General features: G+C 39.3%; 1 protein-coding gene across 1 annotated transcript in view; it reads right to left on the bottom strand.

Annotated features, from left to right (window-relative positions):
• LOC139727613 (peripheral plasma membrane protein CASK-like) overlaps nt 1-19,908 on the bottom strand; it is a 48,891-nt gene that overhangs the window by 9,881 nt on the left and 19,102 nt on the right. The window contains exons 2-5 of the mRNA XM_071638593.1: nt 15,465-15,551; nt 8,656-8,778; nt 2,752-2,949; nt 489-722 (exon numbers count right to left, since the gene is read on the bottom strand). Coding sequence (XP_071494694.1) covers nt 489-722; nt 2,752-2,949; nt 8,656-8,778; nt 15,465-15,551 — 642 coding nt within the window. The remainder of the gene's footprint in view (nt 1-488; nt 723-2,751; nt 2,950-8,655; nt 8,779-15,464; nt 15,552-19,908) is intronic.

Here is a 19,908-nt window from a genome sequence, read left to right as displayed (position 1 = left end):
ACTAAGTTCCATGAAGATACCTTGAACCATTTGCGAGATATGGAGAAAAACATGAAATTTCAAATTTTTTTTTCCACAAAATAACCTGTGACCTTTGACCTTTGACCCTGTGACCCTAAAATCCACACAAAGTATTATCACCCGAGGATATACCCTCATACCAAGTTTGATGTAAAACCACCACACGGTTCTTGAGATATCGACAAAAACAAAACGGGACGGACGGACGTACGGACGTACGGACGTACGGACGTACGGACGGACGTACGGACGTACGGACGGACGGACGGACGGACGGACGGACGGACGGACGGACGACCCGAAAACATAATGCCTCCGGCCACTTCGTTGCGGAGGCATAAAAAGTATTAGAATACTCTTATGTCAATTCATTTCAGCATCATAACGTCTGCAATTGTCTATCTTTAGAAGCTTGCTGAATGGTGGGACATACCGCATTGGTTGAGTCCTGTTATTTTCCGTCTTACCTCACACGGCTGTGGTGCGCTGCGGTAGCTGGGGACAATCTTAAAGGTAATGCTCCCCTTCAGCTCCCTCAGCATCTTCTGCAGCTGGTCGACGGTCTGGTTGGCCACCGACACGTTGTTGATCTCGCGAATCTCATCCCCGACATGGAGCGTGGCCTGGCGGTGTATCATTCCCCCGTGCATGATGCGCGCGACGATGCAGCGTCTTTCTTCGTTCATTTTCAGCGTGATGCCCTAGCAAGAGAATAAGATCATCCATCAATCATATTGTCTCCAGATATAATTCAAAAGTCCTGAGGTAAGGAATTTAGCTATTATCAAAAAAAAAAATCAAAATTCTGATTTTATGATTCAAGGACATAATCATAACATGACAAGAGCACTAAAGGGTTAGACAAAGGAATCTTGCTTTTTGATACACTGTTAATCATTCATACCTGAATCCGTGCAGAAAATTATTTAGCTTGATTGTTGCCAGTCCAAACAATTAAGAACACAAGATTTTCTGATCTAGCAAGTTGGACTATCAAGTTTATGCTAGTTTCTCTTTTCATTAAATTGATGGGGAAAATCTACTTTGTTTTAGGCCTTTCTTGTGCATACTTTGATATTGCCATCTATCAAACAACCACATTTCAAATGTTTAACGAATATTTTGGAAGTGTGCTACACATTTTTTACAGTTTGACTCACCCGGGGCATTACTAGTATCATGATGGCAACTTTTCACACCACCATTAATTTGATAATCACTAGAAATAGTATAAGAATTGCCACTTTATCTGCTATTGACCTGTTGAGGACGAGTCCTGAGTATACTCGGGTAGGTGTCTATGGGAAATGCGTGTTGTAGCAAAATCAGTCCGTCCTCAATGGGTTAAAAAGTCATGAAGGTCACTATTTCTATTCAAGAACCAGCATCAGGTGTGATAGACTTCCTTTATCCCCAAACTAAATCTGGGTTGCATGAAGGGCTATGGGTAATGCTCCTGTTCTGTGACCAAATTGGGATGAAAACAGCACCTTACATACCAGATTATACATGGGTACCTGAAAAAAGACCTTCATGTCAAACCCTGTGGTGCCCTATGAAGGCACATCATTAACTTAAGTTGCAACTACCCCTTTAGGAGCCTTTCAAACCAATCATCTCTCTTACGTACGTAGGTGATGACTGTATAAGATGACGACCCAAATTTATTGTGTTTCAGCTCTTATCAGCCCTGTTCCAAGGCTAGTTGTGGGTTTGTACCTGCTACGTAATTCTGTGATCTCTATCTACATAAACATGGATGATTCCTGCCAAAACTGATAAAATGAACCCTGAAAAATAATGATGAAACAGTCACGGCATCATCCTGATCTGCCAAGAGTTTGTCTCAACTGACAGAGTACAAAGCAAAGAACCATTGCAGTGTAATACTTCCAAGATATTTCCATTATTTTACAATGGGCCACCCTTGCCAATGCCATGAATATCTTATATTCTCCAACTCAGATGGTATCTCAATACAATGAGATTTGGCTGTTCCCCTTCTAGCATGGGAAAACAAAGAGAACTTGAAAAGCTCCACATTTTGGGGCATTAAAGGTTCCCATCCTAGACCCCACAGGTTTCTTTCATTGTTGTTGTTGTTGTTGTTATTGTACCATTTGAACAACTTTGCATTCCCTGCTCTGCCATGCATTTTAAAGAAGTGACTAAAACAATCAGATTTACTGCTGGACCCCTTCTGAAGTTGGTACCCCCTCCCTTCCAGGGGACTTATTGGGTTACCATTGCCACCATCATGAACATCTCTCAGTCTTGACCCCCTACATAGTGAAGATATGACTCGGCTGTATTACTTTGGAAACATGTGAAAATCTCTGACCAGTTTTAGACCCTTCTTTTTTTGGTTTCATATGCCATCTATACCATATACTCATATATACCTATGTTCATAGATCTTGTATTCTCCACTCATAGCAATAATGATGCCACTACTCCCTGGTTAAAATCTGATGATGAGTTTGAGGAAGCTAAAACTGTAGGCAGTTTATAAAATCACACAATACACAATGACGATAGAGAATAGACAAAGTGCCACTGCAGTAGCTCACTTAATAGGTCCTCGGATCAGGTGGGGTAAAAAGAAGGGGCATAAAAAAGTGAGGCAAATGACAAGTGAGATGTAAGAAAGGCCTCTCTACTGCACACGCCTGTGGTAGATATGCCTTTTGGCCTCTATGAGGCCAACACAACGCAGAGCTACAGACTCACGAGGGGCTCGTCGGAATGCTTCTGGAACTGCACCAGCCTGACGCGCGTCACCTGGTCCGTCTGGTCCATGTTCCCGTTGGGCGGCTGCAGGGGTTCCGAGTCCCCGTTGAGGTAGGGCATAACAGGGGGTGGGGTCACCCTGATGGCGTGGTCGCTGTACACCTCGTGGGCGACCACGTCATGGGCCTGCAGCAGAGCCTGAGGAGAGGAGGGACATGGTGAGATAGATAAATCAGAAACGTGGATGAAAAAGGGATAAGATAGCAGATGTGAAAGCGGGAGACAGACATAGAATAACACAGAAGAGATGGAACATATCAGAGACACAAACAAATCACATAGGAACAAGAAAAGGAACAGGACATGAGCAGAATGATAAGGTGAAGAAGAAAATTGCGCATACAGAATCATGACAATTGAGTGATAGAAGAAAAAGATGAAGGAGAGAAAAATACACAACACAAAGAACAGAAAGATGGAAGTAAAACTGAAGTGATTGTAGCAATAGCTAATCAGTTTCAGGGTTTGTGGTTGCCATGGTAATATCATCATCAAAAGTTACTCCTGGAGTAAGTCTCGGGGGGGGGGGGGGGGGGGGAGAGGAGGGGAAGAGATGCTTATAATGGATGTTTTAAGAAATTGAAATACTTTGCACCCATCATGTGGAACTTCGTCAATATTGAAACAGGAAGCATGAGGACTAAATATAGACTAAAAGGCTATCACTGTTCTATCATTAATTTCAAAAGGCCGTAAAGGGTGACGATCTCACGTTCGCCCTGCTGCCTGCGTTTCATTTTGGTTTGTGGCCCATACACTGATGCTGTTATTGACCTTTTTCCTTGTTCTGAACCCAAAGTAGATGGATGTCTGGTAAGGAAATGCAGACTCACAGGTTCAGGAAGTGGTAAAAAAACCCAATTTGGCTATAGATCAGATCTTGAGACCAGAGCAGACACTCTACCTCACATCACGGTCAGAGGGTGAACACCTCCCTTCTTACTCTTGATTAAAGAGGCTCATGTCCTTACTTTAGACTTGCCCCATTACACAAATTGCGTGCGAGTACACACTATGAAATGTGAAAAATGGGCAACCCTATTTGTACGGACAGGTGTTGGATGGGATATGTAAATATAAAATGCAGACTGACCTAGTAACATTTTGTTTTGTTTTACTTTGTTTTTCTGTTTTGTTCTATTTGTTGTTGGTTTTTTTTTTTAGTTGAGATACTGAATGTACTATGCCTTTACAGTGAACAGTATAAATGAATATCTCACTGATTTAGAGATACAATAAACTTATCAGAAATATGGCTCTTTGGCAATGTGTATCCTACAAACATAACGTATATCATGTGACCGCCCAGCTCAAAACCCACAAAAAGTATGCCAAAATTAATTTCCACTTTTCTACACAGCATAAATGAGTAAGCTCTACAGTATTAGAATGATGACCTTGCTAATATTGGACTATCCCAACTCATTCAAAGAGTGATGGAAATAAGGGAGAGTTGGGGTGCAGCTTTATAGAAAAGGGAGAAAAGCGTATAAAAATAAAAGATTGAGGTCACTCGGGCATGCTGTGCAGGAGTATCAATGAAAACATGTTCTACTTCACATTGAAAGCAGCACCTGTCAAAAAAGAAAATAGTTTGAAAAAACTGTTAATATCTCAATTTCTGTTTTGCTTCAAGCCGCCAAATTTTGACAGTAGGTAGAGAAAAGACTGCTCTCCCCAGGAAGACAAACTATAAAAATTTGAATCAGTCAACCAAAATGACACACTTTGGCCCGTAACAGCAAATCCTAATCTGTGACTTTTTGTGGGTTTTGTTCAGAGTGATCACATATATCACATGAATGTATTACAAAATCATTTTTCTATCAACTGATGTCACCAAGAATGGCTAGACTCTATTTGTCTGCTCTGTCCCGCATACCTACGACTGATGTTTAGACAATGAATAAAATTGAATTGAAAAAAAAAATGAAGTTGGCCAAATACAGAAATTCTGAGGTGTGTAACTGGTCACTTGTGATTTGTGCGGATAAGCAACAGACTTTTCAATCCACATGATGATGGAGATTCCAGTGAAGAGGTAAATTTGTGTCTGTGTAGAGACAATGTTCTCTTGAACATGCCACAGTGTAAAGACATTTTACTGTAGATGATGGCTGGGGTTGGAGGGAACGTATACAACATGACCATCCAGCAGGTGTGAAATGATAGAGAGGGAGGTTATTGGTCCTGAGATGAAGTGATCACTTTGAAGGGTATTACGACCCCTCAACATGGCATATCAAACCTTGAGGTACATTGAAGGAGATTTCTGTGTAGCCTGACAACAAATGTCATCATCCATCACTAGATAAGGGTAAATGCATTTTGTGCATTATGCCAACTATCAATGTGAATATTTTGAGGTAGTTATTTTCATAGTATTACCTACAAGTCTGTGCACACAACTCAGCTTCAGTCTTCTGATGCCTCATGCACGCAGTGTATTCCAAAATACACATATCATGATTATGTTACCGACTGCTTCTCAAAGTCACATTTTTGATTCGTTATGGAAATCATTTGACACTTGCATTATAGCACTGTAAAAAAAAAAAAAGAAGAGAAAAAATGACATTCATTTCATTGATTGTGCTAAAAATATGCCCGTACTTGCATCATTTGCCACTTGCTTAAACACAAAACACGTTGTCCTATGGGAAAACAGCCGGTGAAAGTTCCGCTCCGGGGAGAACATTAGGAATATTGGGTCAGCTATCATGTGATCATGTTTACCCAATAGCTGACTGGCATTTGGCAGACCCATAACAATAATGATAATGATCCTATTGCAATAGAAGCCAGCCAGATGAACATAAAATGATAAGTCACTTTGAAAACATAAGGGCTCTGTAGAAGCTGATGACAGCTTTACTGATTGATGTCTTTTACTTAGTGACTGTATGAATAGAATTCCATCCACATCCATTTTAGAAGCAAAAAACAAAATTTCAGAAACAAGTACAGGTATTGCTCTTGTCACTGTTATGATCCATTCATCTCCTATTTCTCCTTGTATCAATTACAAAGTACATGTGTACTAATACGACTCCGTTTTAATTCGTTTAAATTCTAACCCACAGTTGTGTGAACCAATCAACTTTTCTAGAGCCCCATGATAGCCCAACTCATAAAAGAACGAAAGGTATCTCTAGCTGCATCTGTTTACCTACCTACCTACAAAATGTACAATCTCATCTGTTACCTTGTAGCTCTCTATCTTTCCATAGATTTATCATCCTATTGTAATATCTCTATAGGAACAGAAAAAAAAAAGTTCTTGAATGTGGTATTATGTTTTCTTCTCTTTAGTGAAAAGTAAATGTCTGTACTTTCTGACTTTAAATAAATAGTATGTTTTGAAAGTGTGGCAAGGAGGACAAGCATATAATATCTCACTCTCATTAAATAAAAAAAAGGAAAAAATGGTAAATTGAGCAAGGAAAAAATCGTAAATTGAGCAAAGAATAAACTTTAAAGTAAGTATAGCTATCTATCACACCTTAGTAAATGAATTAACGGGAAAAAAAATACAACAAAAGATCCTGTGGTCACGCAGGTCAAGATGGTCATGCGATAACAATCTAGCAACCCCATCGAGCAGTGGATTATAGCTTCCTGTCTATTATACGTGTCAACAGCATTGTCCGAGTTCTTTCAGATAATGTGTAACTTGCTACCACGGATGGACAAGATACAATGATATTGATTACACATCACTTCATGAAAATATTGACCTCTTCCATGAAAGTTGAGAGAAATATATATAAAGTTTAAAGGGATGGTATAGTTTCGGTTGAGGTGAGGATTCAGATTTAAACTTTTTTTGCGAGATAATTAGAAACCACTTACAAAAATATTACAGAGCATACATTTCTGAGAGGAATTTAAAGTTTATTTGATGAAAATCAGTTTTGAAAGAGCTGAGATATCTAGAAACAAAGTAAACAAAGTGGTCCTAGTCTTAATAAAAGGTGGGTCCCACCTTTTATTACGACCACTTGTTTCTGGATATCTTAGCCATTCTGAAACCGATTTTCATCAAACAGACTTTGAAGTCCTCTTAGAATTGCACGCTCTTTAATATTTCATAAGTAGTTTCTAATTATCTTGCAAAAATAAGTTAAAACCTGAATCTCCACATCGACCAAACCTATATCATCCCTTTAAATGTATATGTGTGGGGTATATTGTAGCTCCGTATACATCTGTACACAACCATTCTCTAATATTCAGTTTATCCTGGAAAGTCCAAAGTTAGATCTACTCTCCACAATCAAACAAAAGACATGTATAGTGTGTTTAAACTTGATAACTACCGGTACAGGAAAAAAAGAATTGATTTTCTCTATAATTTCACACTGAGCTGAGAATGGCCAAAGTTCCTGAAAACAAACGACTCTTCATTTTTTTTCCTTCAATCATTTAATGATGCTGTAACAATTTCAAAAGGCCTGGACAGAGTGAGCTAAGTTTTCCGTCATCAACTTTTATACAAACATGGTACACTATTTGAGGTTGTTTGGATTTTGGGACTGTTTTCTTCTGGAGTTATACATCATAATGTATCATGCACACAGACTTGCCTTAATTTGAACAAAGATGTCAACCTGATATCTAGCCTGTTCATCAGGTACAACAGAAGACACTTGCTTGTGACTGCGTCACACAGGCTGATAAGAGTACAGCATGTTCAGCTAAAATAGCACCCCCTTTATAGGTAATGACACATCGCAGGTCTCAAGCTGTTATGATTTTACCCAGCTGTGCATCGCCATCACTGGACTGATACGAAGTAAAACGATTTCTCTCCATGTTGCACAAATCCTAAATGGATGATCTGTCGGTCGTGCGAATGTGAATTAGGTCACAGTTTATACATCGCTCTACTTTAGGCACCACTTCAATGACTGTTATTCCTTCACTAGCCAGTTACCAAGAGGATATTTTTACATGAAAACATGATGTCGTACATGCATCAAGATTGTAGTCAAGGTAGCATGACATAACTCAATGCCTACAGCAAACCCCTGTTATCGGCGGAGATAACAATATTACATTTAACCAGATAGCATTTCCATGGTGCAAAAGATTATTTGCAGCAACTCAGTATAGTGTCTTTGAATATAAACCTAACACATGAAACAACATTTGGTACAATGCTTCACTGTCCAAACAATCAGATTTGTAATCATTATTATCGATAAAAGAGAAATATGACTATACAAAGTTACATGACAGTTTAGGAATAGAGTATGGATGTATAAGTTATACAGGTATCTGTCTAACATCAAGCAAGAATGGTTATCAAAGCTGCGTTTACACCATGTTCCCGCCGGCCACGGCAACCCCGTTTGCCCGAAACGTAGTGCGCCGTGGTAGATGGGATATTCTCCTGTTTTTCCCCCTCCGTATTATAGTCTTATTCGTTTCAGTTCTCACAGCGTCTGGTCAGGCTAGACTACACAATATTTTCCGTCGCGTCCTACAGCGGACTGCCTCAAAGTTTTGTTACAGCCCGTTACGTGCTGTCACGCTTTGTTGTGTTCACACCATTGTATTACGGCCTACAAGGTTTCTCATAAGCACCGGGACTGCCGTGGCGATCTTTTAGACAGTTAAAAATCTGACACAGCATCCATGGCAATCACGACCTGACACTTTTGCCCATCCCGTCCCGTCGAGATCTCTTAACGTCTATCCCGTTTTGTCCACGGTGGCCTGATACATTGGACTGCCGTGGCTGCTGGGAACATGGTGTAAACACAGCATTAGCAGAGGCTTGGGAACTATTTGACGAAATGCAAAAGACCTGCCTACGTGTAGGTCAAGACTTGGACTTACCCTGAAGTAGGGGTCGCTGAGGATGGCCTGAAGTTCGTAGGCGTCTTGGCTTTCTCGCGCGTGCTGCCTGAACGCCTCCAGGACCTGTTCGGTAGTGACATGTACAGACTGTACTGTGGGGTTCTGGAAATAACAGCATAGGGCAGACATGTTGCGTTCAGCTTCTGCATATGACCCTTGGGGTTTTGGGGGGAAGGGGGAGGGGGTAAAAACGGGAAGAGCACCCCACCCCCTATGGGGATGCGCACGCATACACACACATTAACACAATAACCGGCATCCAGCTCCCCCCAGAAAGGCTGGGCCAGTCCTGTTTTTAGTCATTCACATTCACTTTTTTTTTTGCTGTTGCTACTGCTATTTGAATCAAGCAGGATGCCTCCCCTCCCTACAGAATGGGGTTGACTAATGATTTTGGAAGTGTGTGTGTATGTGTCCCTCTAATAATTCTTTACAGCATTCCGTGAACTATTGAGTTTTGTAAAAATCATCCTTTTACAGCATTCCATGAACTACCGAGTTTTGTAAAAAAAAAGTAAAAATATCATTAAACAAGCATGCGCTGGTTAAAATTGAATGATTGAAAATGGCGGTGATAGGTTTGCTGTTTTGAGGCTGATTAATGGGTCAGTGGGTGATATATGTAGAAGGGAATGCCATGTCATGCCACTATGCATTATGGGAATGGAGCAACCACAGACATACACATACACATACACTGAATGCTACACAAATCACTAAACATTCACGTACAGGTACAGTTGTACGGTGAACAAACACAAAGAAAATGCTGTATGTACCATTCCATAACTGAGCAATGAACGATGCATCTGAGAAAGAAAGAACATTCTTCTGAAAACCTAATAAAATATAAGAGAAATACCAACTACAGTTATATCAAATTTTACATAGACCAAATAAGGAAGTCTGTACATTAATTACCCATGCACATACAAGTGGTTAATGAATGATACAATTTCCCACTTAGTAAGCATAAGTTGAAATGCATGAATGCCAGATATGTCTCTATGATGCAATTATGATGTAATCATAATACATGTGAGAACATGAGGAGAAATTTACCAAATGTAAACAGTGACACACTCTAATAACCCTCTAAGACAGTCACAATCTTTAGTCTTCAAAATATTGTGGTTGTTTTTTCTTACTCAGTTCAAAATGATCTATCAACAATAAAACAAATTGATAGGTCATTTTGTGTGATGATATGAATAAGCCTGAATTAGAAGCAATTTAATAACAGTACATGAACATCTGATGGGAAATTTGTTAAGTCACAAAAGATCAATGAACAGAATTACATGGAAAGCACTCCCTATCTTGATGAAAAGGCATTCACATTTTGTAAGAGAAATTTTGTAAGAGAAATCGGTCAGTGAGTGTAAGGTTCATTATTCCAAGGATTCGTTGATCTCTGAAAATTAAACAGGGGTTCGTAATTCTGAAGCTTCTAGAGTACGTATCTTTTCATTTGTGGATTAACAAACCTTTGGAATAATTAACCTTATTTCACTATCGGTTTAAAGAACCTTCAAAATAATGAACCTTTGATTCGTTTTCTGAATGATAAACCTTTGGAATAATGCCACAAATGTTTGGATTAATGAACCTTTTTTTCATTTTCAGATTGACGAACAGCTAGGTATTTGGGAATCTGCGTGTTTCAGAATAACAAACTTTATTTCATTTTTGGACTAACAAGCCTTTGGAACAACAAACAGGACCCCTCAAAATAACCATAATTGTAAGAAAAATATGTTTGAGTCCACAGGTAAATTAAACCAGAGCACTGTGAGAAGCTGAAAATTCCTGTAGACTTTGAACACAAACTATCAGGTCTCTGTATACTGTATAAAGGGTTGAATAAAATATAATGATTCATAAATCAACTCTTCAGATACATTTACAGCACAGTCGACGGTTATGAATGGATGGACGTATGTAAACAGATCCTCGTATGTAACAGATCCTCCATGATGCTATGCAACGGGAGGCCACTACTTCTGTTCTACAGATATCTGCAGACTATATTAAACTGGCCTACAGACACACTTTCTAGCAAGAGGCTAAGCTAAAAATGCAAACTTCTAGTGCCCAAAAGGTTGGGTGAGTCTAATCTAGAGGGAATGTAGGGTCTTGCAAAACAAGGGACAAGGTTGTGCCAGAACGAGGGCATTGTATAAAGAGATTTGACTGATTGTATTTAAGTCTCTTCATTACATCATGTCTTTATTATATCAAGTCTATTGCAACTGATTGACATGAATTTGAATATACCAAGTCTCTTTATCATATATCATCTCTAGCTGTGTTTAGTTGGACTTGATATGGGCCGTGCAGTCCATTGCAGCTCATTATGATACTCGGAAGTGCTATGGACTGCTCAGAATATTGCAGGACAGAAGAGTCTACATCAAATTCCTACCATGCCTCAGTGTCTTCGCTGCTGCCTCAGTGTCATATTTTATGAATTGTATATCTCTTATCCCCTGACGTACGACAGCATACCATGCCTGTAGTCCCTCACACAGGCTCCACAGACACACACACACTTTGCAATAAAGATACATGCTGTATGTGCTGTTATGCCTCACTATGTTATCATATTCAATTTTTATCATCCTATAAATGCTTCATCATCATCATCGTCACTTTGTTTTTTACACAAATGTTTGTAGGAGAAAATTCAGAAAATATCAGAAATATACATGTCACTGCCTCCTCAACAGTATGATGTACAGATTCTAGTAAGCATTGTACATGTTTATGTATTGTTTGAAAGCACTGTTAATGGCCCCAAATTCGACGTACAGCACATTGGTAATTCCTCACACTATAATGAATTATATCATAATGCTTGATATTAATGAAAGAATGTTCGTGGTAAGCAAGTGTTATAGCATGGTCAGATCACAGTATACACACATAAAAGCAATCATGAATGTTGGGGCGATATCCCTTAGGTCAAAGAATGTTTATTGCTGACCCATAGGCCTACATACATGTAGAATTCCCTTTCTCAAGTTGGACATACACATAATTTTATCATCGTGACAATCTCCAAGCTGACACTTGACATTATGTAATGGGAAAAAAGATGCATGTGTCCCCCTATAATGTACTCTTCTCCAAAGAAAATGTACACAGTGACGGCAATGCCATGTACACAAAAACACTTGACAATTAGCTCTCTAGAGATATGATGTGTCACACATGCAAGGACAACCTGCAATGTTACAAACAATCTCATCCATTGCATTACCGACCCCATCCCACCCCACCCCCTCCCCTCCTCACATGACATCATAAAGGAGGTGCCCCTCTCCCTCCTCCACACCCCATCCCTCCACCCACAGCGGTGCTTCTTCCCCTTCCTCCACTACATTCCAGAAGAGCCCGGGTAAACTGGGCAGACATTTTCTGGCACTAATTTCTCAATTAGTGTGAGTCAGTGTAGCCAAGAAGAGCCTGTACGGGCCAAAAGCAGGAAGCAGTAATATACTCATTAAACCCCCCATTGGCCCTGACTATATCTAACAAAGAAAACAAGAATAAGGCAAGACCTACACCTACGAGCAACCTCAAAACTTTGCCATTTGACTTTAAAAAACTTCTGTCCTGTTCTTCATATGAAGCTAAAACCAACAGCATAAGATTAATACGTACACATATATTATGAAATTGGGACAGCAGAAGTGATGCTCAAATAAAATTTATCATAGACATAAAGAAAAGCACAATTTTTTATTTCCTTCCGATTTTTTTCAAACTTGACTATTTGGCTCATGGTTATTCCTTCAGCTTCTTTTTGAATGTATACTCCTTGCATCACTGCTACAATGTGGGGATTGCAGCATACTCCTATATTAAATGTCATACATTAAAATGACACGGAAACAAACTAAAATGTAAAATGTAAAGTAAAATGACACAGAAACCTTTTTAAAAGGCCAACTGCAGAATCTGTCAGATTATCGTTATTTCAAGTGTGTTTGGACATTTGAATAAGTCTGTTTGTTTTCAATAATGATATTACTCATCACTTCCATCCCATTGTACAGGCTGGTGTGGTGCCTGATTTATTACGCCAGAACTGCTGGATTGATACCAAATTCAGGGTTTGGACACTTATTCTGCTTTCCACTATGATTGCAAGACCTGGGTAATTTCTTACACACAGCATTTGACTGAGAACTTTTCCTCCAAAGTTAAGCTATTCAAATTCCAGTATGTGGAAATCTTATACTAACCACACACAGAAAGGATGGTTATCAAATAATTTGAAATATATCACAAATGGGAATATAAGGTGATAGAACTTTATAAGAGTGCACAGTACTACTGAGTCAAAACTAAAACACTAGAAAGAACGTCGTACATCTCATTCCATTCGACCACACTTATCCCACATGTTTATGAAAATATCTGAAACTGTCGCTCCAAAGGAATATCTTATTTCAAAGAGTACTCTCTTCCCAAATGGTTTAATTCACATAACATCTTTTAATTGCGGGAATGATAACTGCAGTCCTATGGCAACTGGTGCATTCATGCACATACCACTGATTTGTTGATGTGGGAATGAATAACTAATCACTACTTTCATTTCCCCCACGTTATTAAAATATTTTAGACCATGCCATAATGAGTGTGATGCAGTTAGTACACCCTGACAGTTAAAAAAAGCAGCATTATGACAAAGCCCGTTCCATTGGGTCTGTTTGTCAAAAAATATTGCAGACATTTGCAAAGTCACATGCAAGAGTACCCTGGCACCATTTCCTTTTGCACGGTTGAGTTAGTTTGATTTCTTGACTTACGATGTATAGCAACTTCTTATGCCATGAGGCAATGGATATGAACAGCAAAAGTAAGTGTCATACTGCATACGCCATATGTTTTGCGAGGTTTATTTTTCACGATTTTTGTGACTCAGGTGCTTTTTGCAAATTTAACAAAATGTGAAAATATTCACTCTGATTCCGACATGAATGTCACGTGCACACATACATTTCTCTATTCATTAAAGTACTCCCCAATCGCGAATTCAATAACTAGCAAAACTGTTGGGAAGTCTTGATTCACAAAAACTTGCTAAATATATGCCATACACAGTATCTGTATATTTGTGATTTTTGTTTTTTTTTAAGTACTGACTCTGATTAAAAATGAGATGATGATGATGATGATGAATTTGCAAGTTTTTGTACAAGTTGACCTAGCATTGTAAAAATTTGTAGTCTGATAAATCATTGGCCCTTGACAATTCCAGAATTCATGCTGAAAGGATAGGCAGTATCTTTGATGATTACAACAAAAAGTTTATACCGAATCAAAATGCGCGAGATTCAAAAACACAATGAAAGCATGTACATGTACCTAATCACTGCTTTAAGTAAATGATTTACACTGTTACCATATTGCTATGTTAAAGAGGAATGACCATGCTCTCTTGTGAAATATTTTCCATTTAGAGATTTAAAAAAAAAACCCAAATATGATGGAAATATGATAACATGAATAAAAGAGATAACATTGAAACTATTAACAAAACAAAAGTTCAATTATACTGCCTTAGAGCAAGTCTGTCAATTACAATGTATGTCGGTGAAACATTTTCTGCATGTCAAGCGGTTAGTAACCCTTGCCAACAGGCGTCGCACAGCATTATAATACATACACACACTCCCGTACACACATACACACACACATGTGGGTGAAATACTCAAGATGATTTATCAACATGCGCACAGTTGACGTAGGCAGGCTGAATCATACGCACAGTGAACATGCTCGTCGGGCACACGATGCCGTCCAGCTAGCATACACAAGAGCGTTACATTTACCCCGTCCTCCCCGAGTGGAAACGCGATGACAGTTCAATAAACACAGAGGGGGCCTAAAAATGCCTAGGATTTGTTTAGCTGCAGGTTTTAACTGCACCGCTTCAGTCTTCCAAAATAGATGGGCCAAGCAGCCTAGAGGTTTACTTTTCAGTAAAGGGGTGCTTTGAGTTTTTCCCTTTTGCCACTGAAGCTATCTCAACCCCCCCTTTCAGTTTTTTGATATTTTCTTAAAATTCTAAAAATTTGAATTTTCTTTTGATGTACGAGTTTTGTCCTTTTTCAATTTCATAGAACTTTGGGAAACTGTCTGTGGTCATTAGTAAATTGATGTATATGAAAATGTTACACCATGGATGATAAAAAAAAAGAATACTGACCAGTTAAATTCTGTGACTGTCCATGCAGTTCTAGCTAGTCAAGCTTGGCTTAGTTTACTTTAACAGCAACAGGGCAAATTGTTAATCTGAATTACTTCATTTCAATGACTTAATTGTTGCACAAGGTCAATTCTTTATGAAACTACTTCCTTTGTATAATTCTGAGAGAAAAAAAGAATCTGTTTTTTAAATATTGTAAGACTGATACTTGAGGCTCTATAGATGAACGTACCAAATAACTTGGCAAGAGTTATAACACACTATCAGCTTGAAGTGAGACTACTCACAAGAATACCATCCAATGATATCATGGGAGTAACAAGAGTAAAACATTTGAAAAAAAAGATAAATAAATCAATAAATGAATGGATGAATGAATGAATGAATGAATAAACAAATAAATGAAAGAATAAATAAATTGATAAATGGAAGAATAAATGAGTAAATAAATAAATAAATTATAAGAAAGAGCAAGATAGAGAGAAAAGTGAGCATTGTAAGAGAAGAAACATATAAAAGGTGTATTGATACACCTTCCATTTCAATGCTGTCAACGAATCTTTACCTCTCTGGTTCGCAGAACACCGTCTGTTGGCAGGTTCCTCTTGTTGGGGAGCTGCTCGCTGGACTTGGTATTTATCTTGTCATACAACTGCAATGAGAACCAAGAAGCAAACTCGAATTCAAGCCTCTACCCGTGCACACCATTATATGAGTGTGTGTAGGTGTGTGCGTGTGTGTGTGTGTGTGTGTGTGTTTGTGTGTGTGTGTTTATAAGTACAGTCATACCTGCCACAGTGGTCACCTGTCTATAGCGGCCATCTGGCGTATGCAGCCACTGAAAAATTCCCTCGGCAGAGAAGACACGTTGGAGACCCTGTGTACAGCGGCCACCTGTCTAAAGCGGCCAGCGGCCAGCGGCCAGCGGCCAGCGGCTGACAATTTTGTATCCTGCAGTAGATTTTATCATGTGAATAGCAGCCACGGTCCCATGGAGCTGCAGCCGAGCAGATCATTTAGTATGTTTCTCTGCTTAGCAGCCATGCCAGTCACTCATGAATAACAGTTCAGTGAATGCCACCACTGCATTAACTCATTCAGGCATATATATAATAATGAACATGTGAAAAGCACATTTGCTGTATGCACACTGTTTATACATGTAATAAGTTGATCAATAGCAGCATTTTCAATGTACAGAACACGATACAATACATGTAAATGCAAGTACATAGATGTATACCTTGATAACACTGATACACACAAAATTAGACCTGCCTTTGATAGCGACCACCTGTCTATAATGGCCACCCTTTTTGTCTCCCTTGGGGGGCCACTATAGACAGGTTTGACTGTACTACTATAGTTTCCTCTCGTCAGATGCCCAACAGCTATCGATCAAAAGGAAGAATTAACATTTAGCTAAACAAAGTAACAATGCCGGTCATAGAGGAAACAAGCAACAATTGCACTCAACACAGCTTTGTATGAAATAAGTTAAAATGAAGTCTGAAAATATAACATATATATCAAATCAATACCTTGTACAAATATGCAGCTAAACACACATTCGATATATCGCAGGAAATTCCAACAGAGAGGCTGCACAAATATGTGCATTCATGTTCGGCGTAGGAGGCTGTGTGGAGTTGTACACTATCTCGTGCAGCTCAGCAAAACCAAGACCACTGAGCCGCTGATGAGCGAAGTTTTTAGAAGAGGGGGGAAGTGATTAATAGGACGTGCCAGACAACAAGAAATGTATCACTAGGAGAGGATATAACACTGTGTGTGTGTGTGTGTGTGTGTGTGTGTGTGTGTGTCATGGGGGTGGGGCAGAGGTGGAAAAGATGGGGACACACCAGAGGTCACTGGTTATCCAGAAATAGACAAGCCAGTGTAATCTTCGACATATTTCCTCTTGCCACTTTCATATCCCCGCATCATTACTTTCCAAACACAGGATCAAGACATCACATTTTTTTTCTCTCATTTTTTGCTGTTGAAACATCAGTGAATCCTTACACAGCAAACTCAAACTTTGCTTTTAAATGTAGCACCTGTCTCCCTTTACATGTACATTTTATATATGCAGATTTGAGATGCACACTTATTCATTTATTCATTTGTATTCTCACATGACCTTTGACGCATTATTTTGAGGTAGAAGTTGTGTGACAAATATCATGAGTTTATGAAGATAAGTCACACTGCAAACTCCAGTGAAAACACTTTTTGCAGCAAGCAGCAATATTTTTCATTCATTCATTCATTCATTCATTCATTCATTCATTCATTCATTCATCCATCCATCCATCCATCCATCCATCCATCCATCCATTCATTCATTCATTCATTCAGTCAGTCAGTCGGCAATTAATATTCTTTAGCCAGGGTAGCCCCATCAGTGGTTTATACACTGTTGTTGGGGGCGGGGGGGGGGGGGGGGGGGGGGGGGGGGAGGGGGGTCCACCAGCACAATAACAAAGGAGCAATTACAATGTAATGCACACTGTTTAGAGGACTTTTGGAATGATTGCCTATCAACTGTCACTGTAATACAGTACTCTCCCCGTAATCGGGTATCGCTTAAACGGGTACTCTGTTTAATTGGGAAGTAATGTCAAAATCACTTCCAATGCACATTATAATTACCTGATAATCGGGTTGCCTCTCCGCATAAACGGGTAATTTTCTTCTAATCTAATTTTTACCCACATTTTATCGCAGATATATATCACTTTAAGAAATCATGAATGTCAAATTTTCCATATATTTTTCCACATATATTTTCCGTATAATGTGCCGTGCAAGCACGTATGTTAAGCATACAGTGTAGGTGTTTGGTGCAGTGCACAATGCATGTACGTACTTGCACATTATGTGTGTCAAATGTGAATGAGACGTGTTCTTCTGTTAATCGGGTACTCCGCTTAATCGGGTAAGAAATGCTCTGCCCCAGCCCACCCAATTATGCGGAGAGTACTGTACTGCAATTCTTTCCATTGTCAGGTTTTGTTTTTTTGTATGTGTGTTTTTGTTTTTGTCTTTTTTTTTTTTTTACCACTGTCAGCGTGAAAGGGTCTACTCCGGTCTTTGGCAACTGCTGGTGTATGGGTTGAGCGTGTCGCCCTAAAGTCACTGGGTGAGCGGACATGGTTTCCGTCATTTGATCCTTGCTGTCTGGTACCTTCCAGCAAGTACCCCGAAACTGTCTCACCCTTTGTACATGTATTGTCAGTGAGGTCAACAATCCTAAACTATTGTCCATGGCTTAATCAGGTGATCTTGATACTAGAACAATAGGTGATTATGTTTCATACAGTTTGTATGCACAATAATCCCGCCTTTCCTCTTATTGCGTCCACAGACTTCCTTCATGTCTTTGCTGCAGTCAGAAAAGATGTGCATATCTAAATTATTTCTTCAGTAAAAACACAATCCTCTCAGCTTTAAGAGATAGGCTGTCATTACTGAAGAGGGATAATGTATCGACGTTGCCTAGTGTAAAAAACACAACAGGCTAATTTCCCACATAGTGCGGCTTCACAAGAGATTAACAACGTTTGGGCAATTCACGAATTACCAGTTGCTGATCAATCTTAAATGAATATGAGGGCATCAGTGTGACATGTCACAATATGGTACAAATAATCCATTATTTGGGGGGAACAAAGTGCTCAATGACTGACAAAAACAACAAAAGAGGATGATAAGTGTCTCTGTAGAGTAAGTAGCATCTCAGCTAAGTTATGAAACATACAATTGTATTCAACATCAAGCAGCAACTAATGCATGATCCATGTACTGCATTTGCTAGGAACTATGCACTTTAAAAAGCTTACTAAATACCACTGAAGTCCATCCATGGGGGGTATCCATTAATTTGAATTACTTGTAAATTGGCCTATCGTGGTATTTTGATCATGATGCATGGATGTCTAATACAGCAACATGCTGTAAATCATGACAGTCTTGTTGCCAATAAAAGTAGCATTGAAAATGCAGCAAAGGCCAATGATATGGGGTTGGGTTGCTGTTGCCACAAAGACAATTCCAGCACTGCATTCCTATCATGGCTTACGCCACCTTAACATGCCCTCCTCAGCCTGGTACAGGCTGGCTGCAAGTGTGTGCATGTAACCACTTCCCTCTCCCTGCTCTTTCTCCCCAACTTGTATTTACTATCACAACATAAACATCGATATGGCATGAAGGCACAGGCAGAGACTCCAACCCAAAGCACCTTCTGATCTGGAGATTCTCCCGCCTGAAACCCCTAGCAAACGGGAGACTCCAAGTTGATGTGTGCGAAGCGCGAAGTTCCCAGGGTTCTAGATGCTCTCTGGTGCTATATAAGGCTTATTTTTTGCAACATACAATAGCAATAAGTAAGAAATCCTTTCGAACGGGAGACACAGAGCCAGGGCAGGAGAAATTAAATCTCAAACGGGAGAACAGGAGATTTTGCAAAAATGGGTTTTCGGCGGGAGATCTCCCAACGAAAACGGGAGAGTCTCTGCACAGGTAGGGAAGATATTCTCAAGCATATACACCATTTTTCACCTCGATATAAGCACACAACGAATGGACCTTGCACGCCAAGTTTATATTCCAGTATCTTGTAGGGTCAAATATTGCATGATTTAGCTCATAACTCTAGTGAATGGTCTTTCTTTTTTAAAAATCCAAATACACAACGAAGCTGACCTTCACAGGATTCAATATAATACGTTCCACATATTCAACATAGATGCTATTCTCTTACATAAGAGAAGCGTTAAAACCATGCTATTTTTATGTTGCCATACACCAGGCTAAGCCTAAAAGTGCGGTGACGCTACTATCTTCCTATTCATTACTTACAAAAGATATGCTTGTTTTTCTACAATCACTTTCATTTTCAATGAAATCATGATCATCAAAATATGTCAGATTTTCCTTTGTCATGTGTAAAATGTTTGTGTTGAAACTTTGAGGAAGGTTTGGTGCATATAGGAGTATTACCT

The sequence above is a fragment of the Diadema antillarum genome, unplaced genomic scaffold, assembly GCF_040938485.1.
Source record: "Diadema antillarum isolate AM-2024a unplaced genomic scaffold, OU_Dant_1.0 seq00000136_RagTag, whole genome shotgun sequence".
Lineage (NCBI taxonomy): Eukaryota > Metazoa > Echinodermata > Echinoidea > Diadematoida > Diadematidae > Diadema > Diadema antillarum.
The sequence above is the reverse complement of the archived record's forward strand: the minus strand, read 5'-3'. Positions and strand labels throughout refer to the sequence as shown.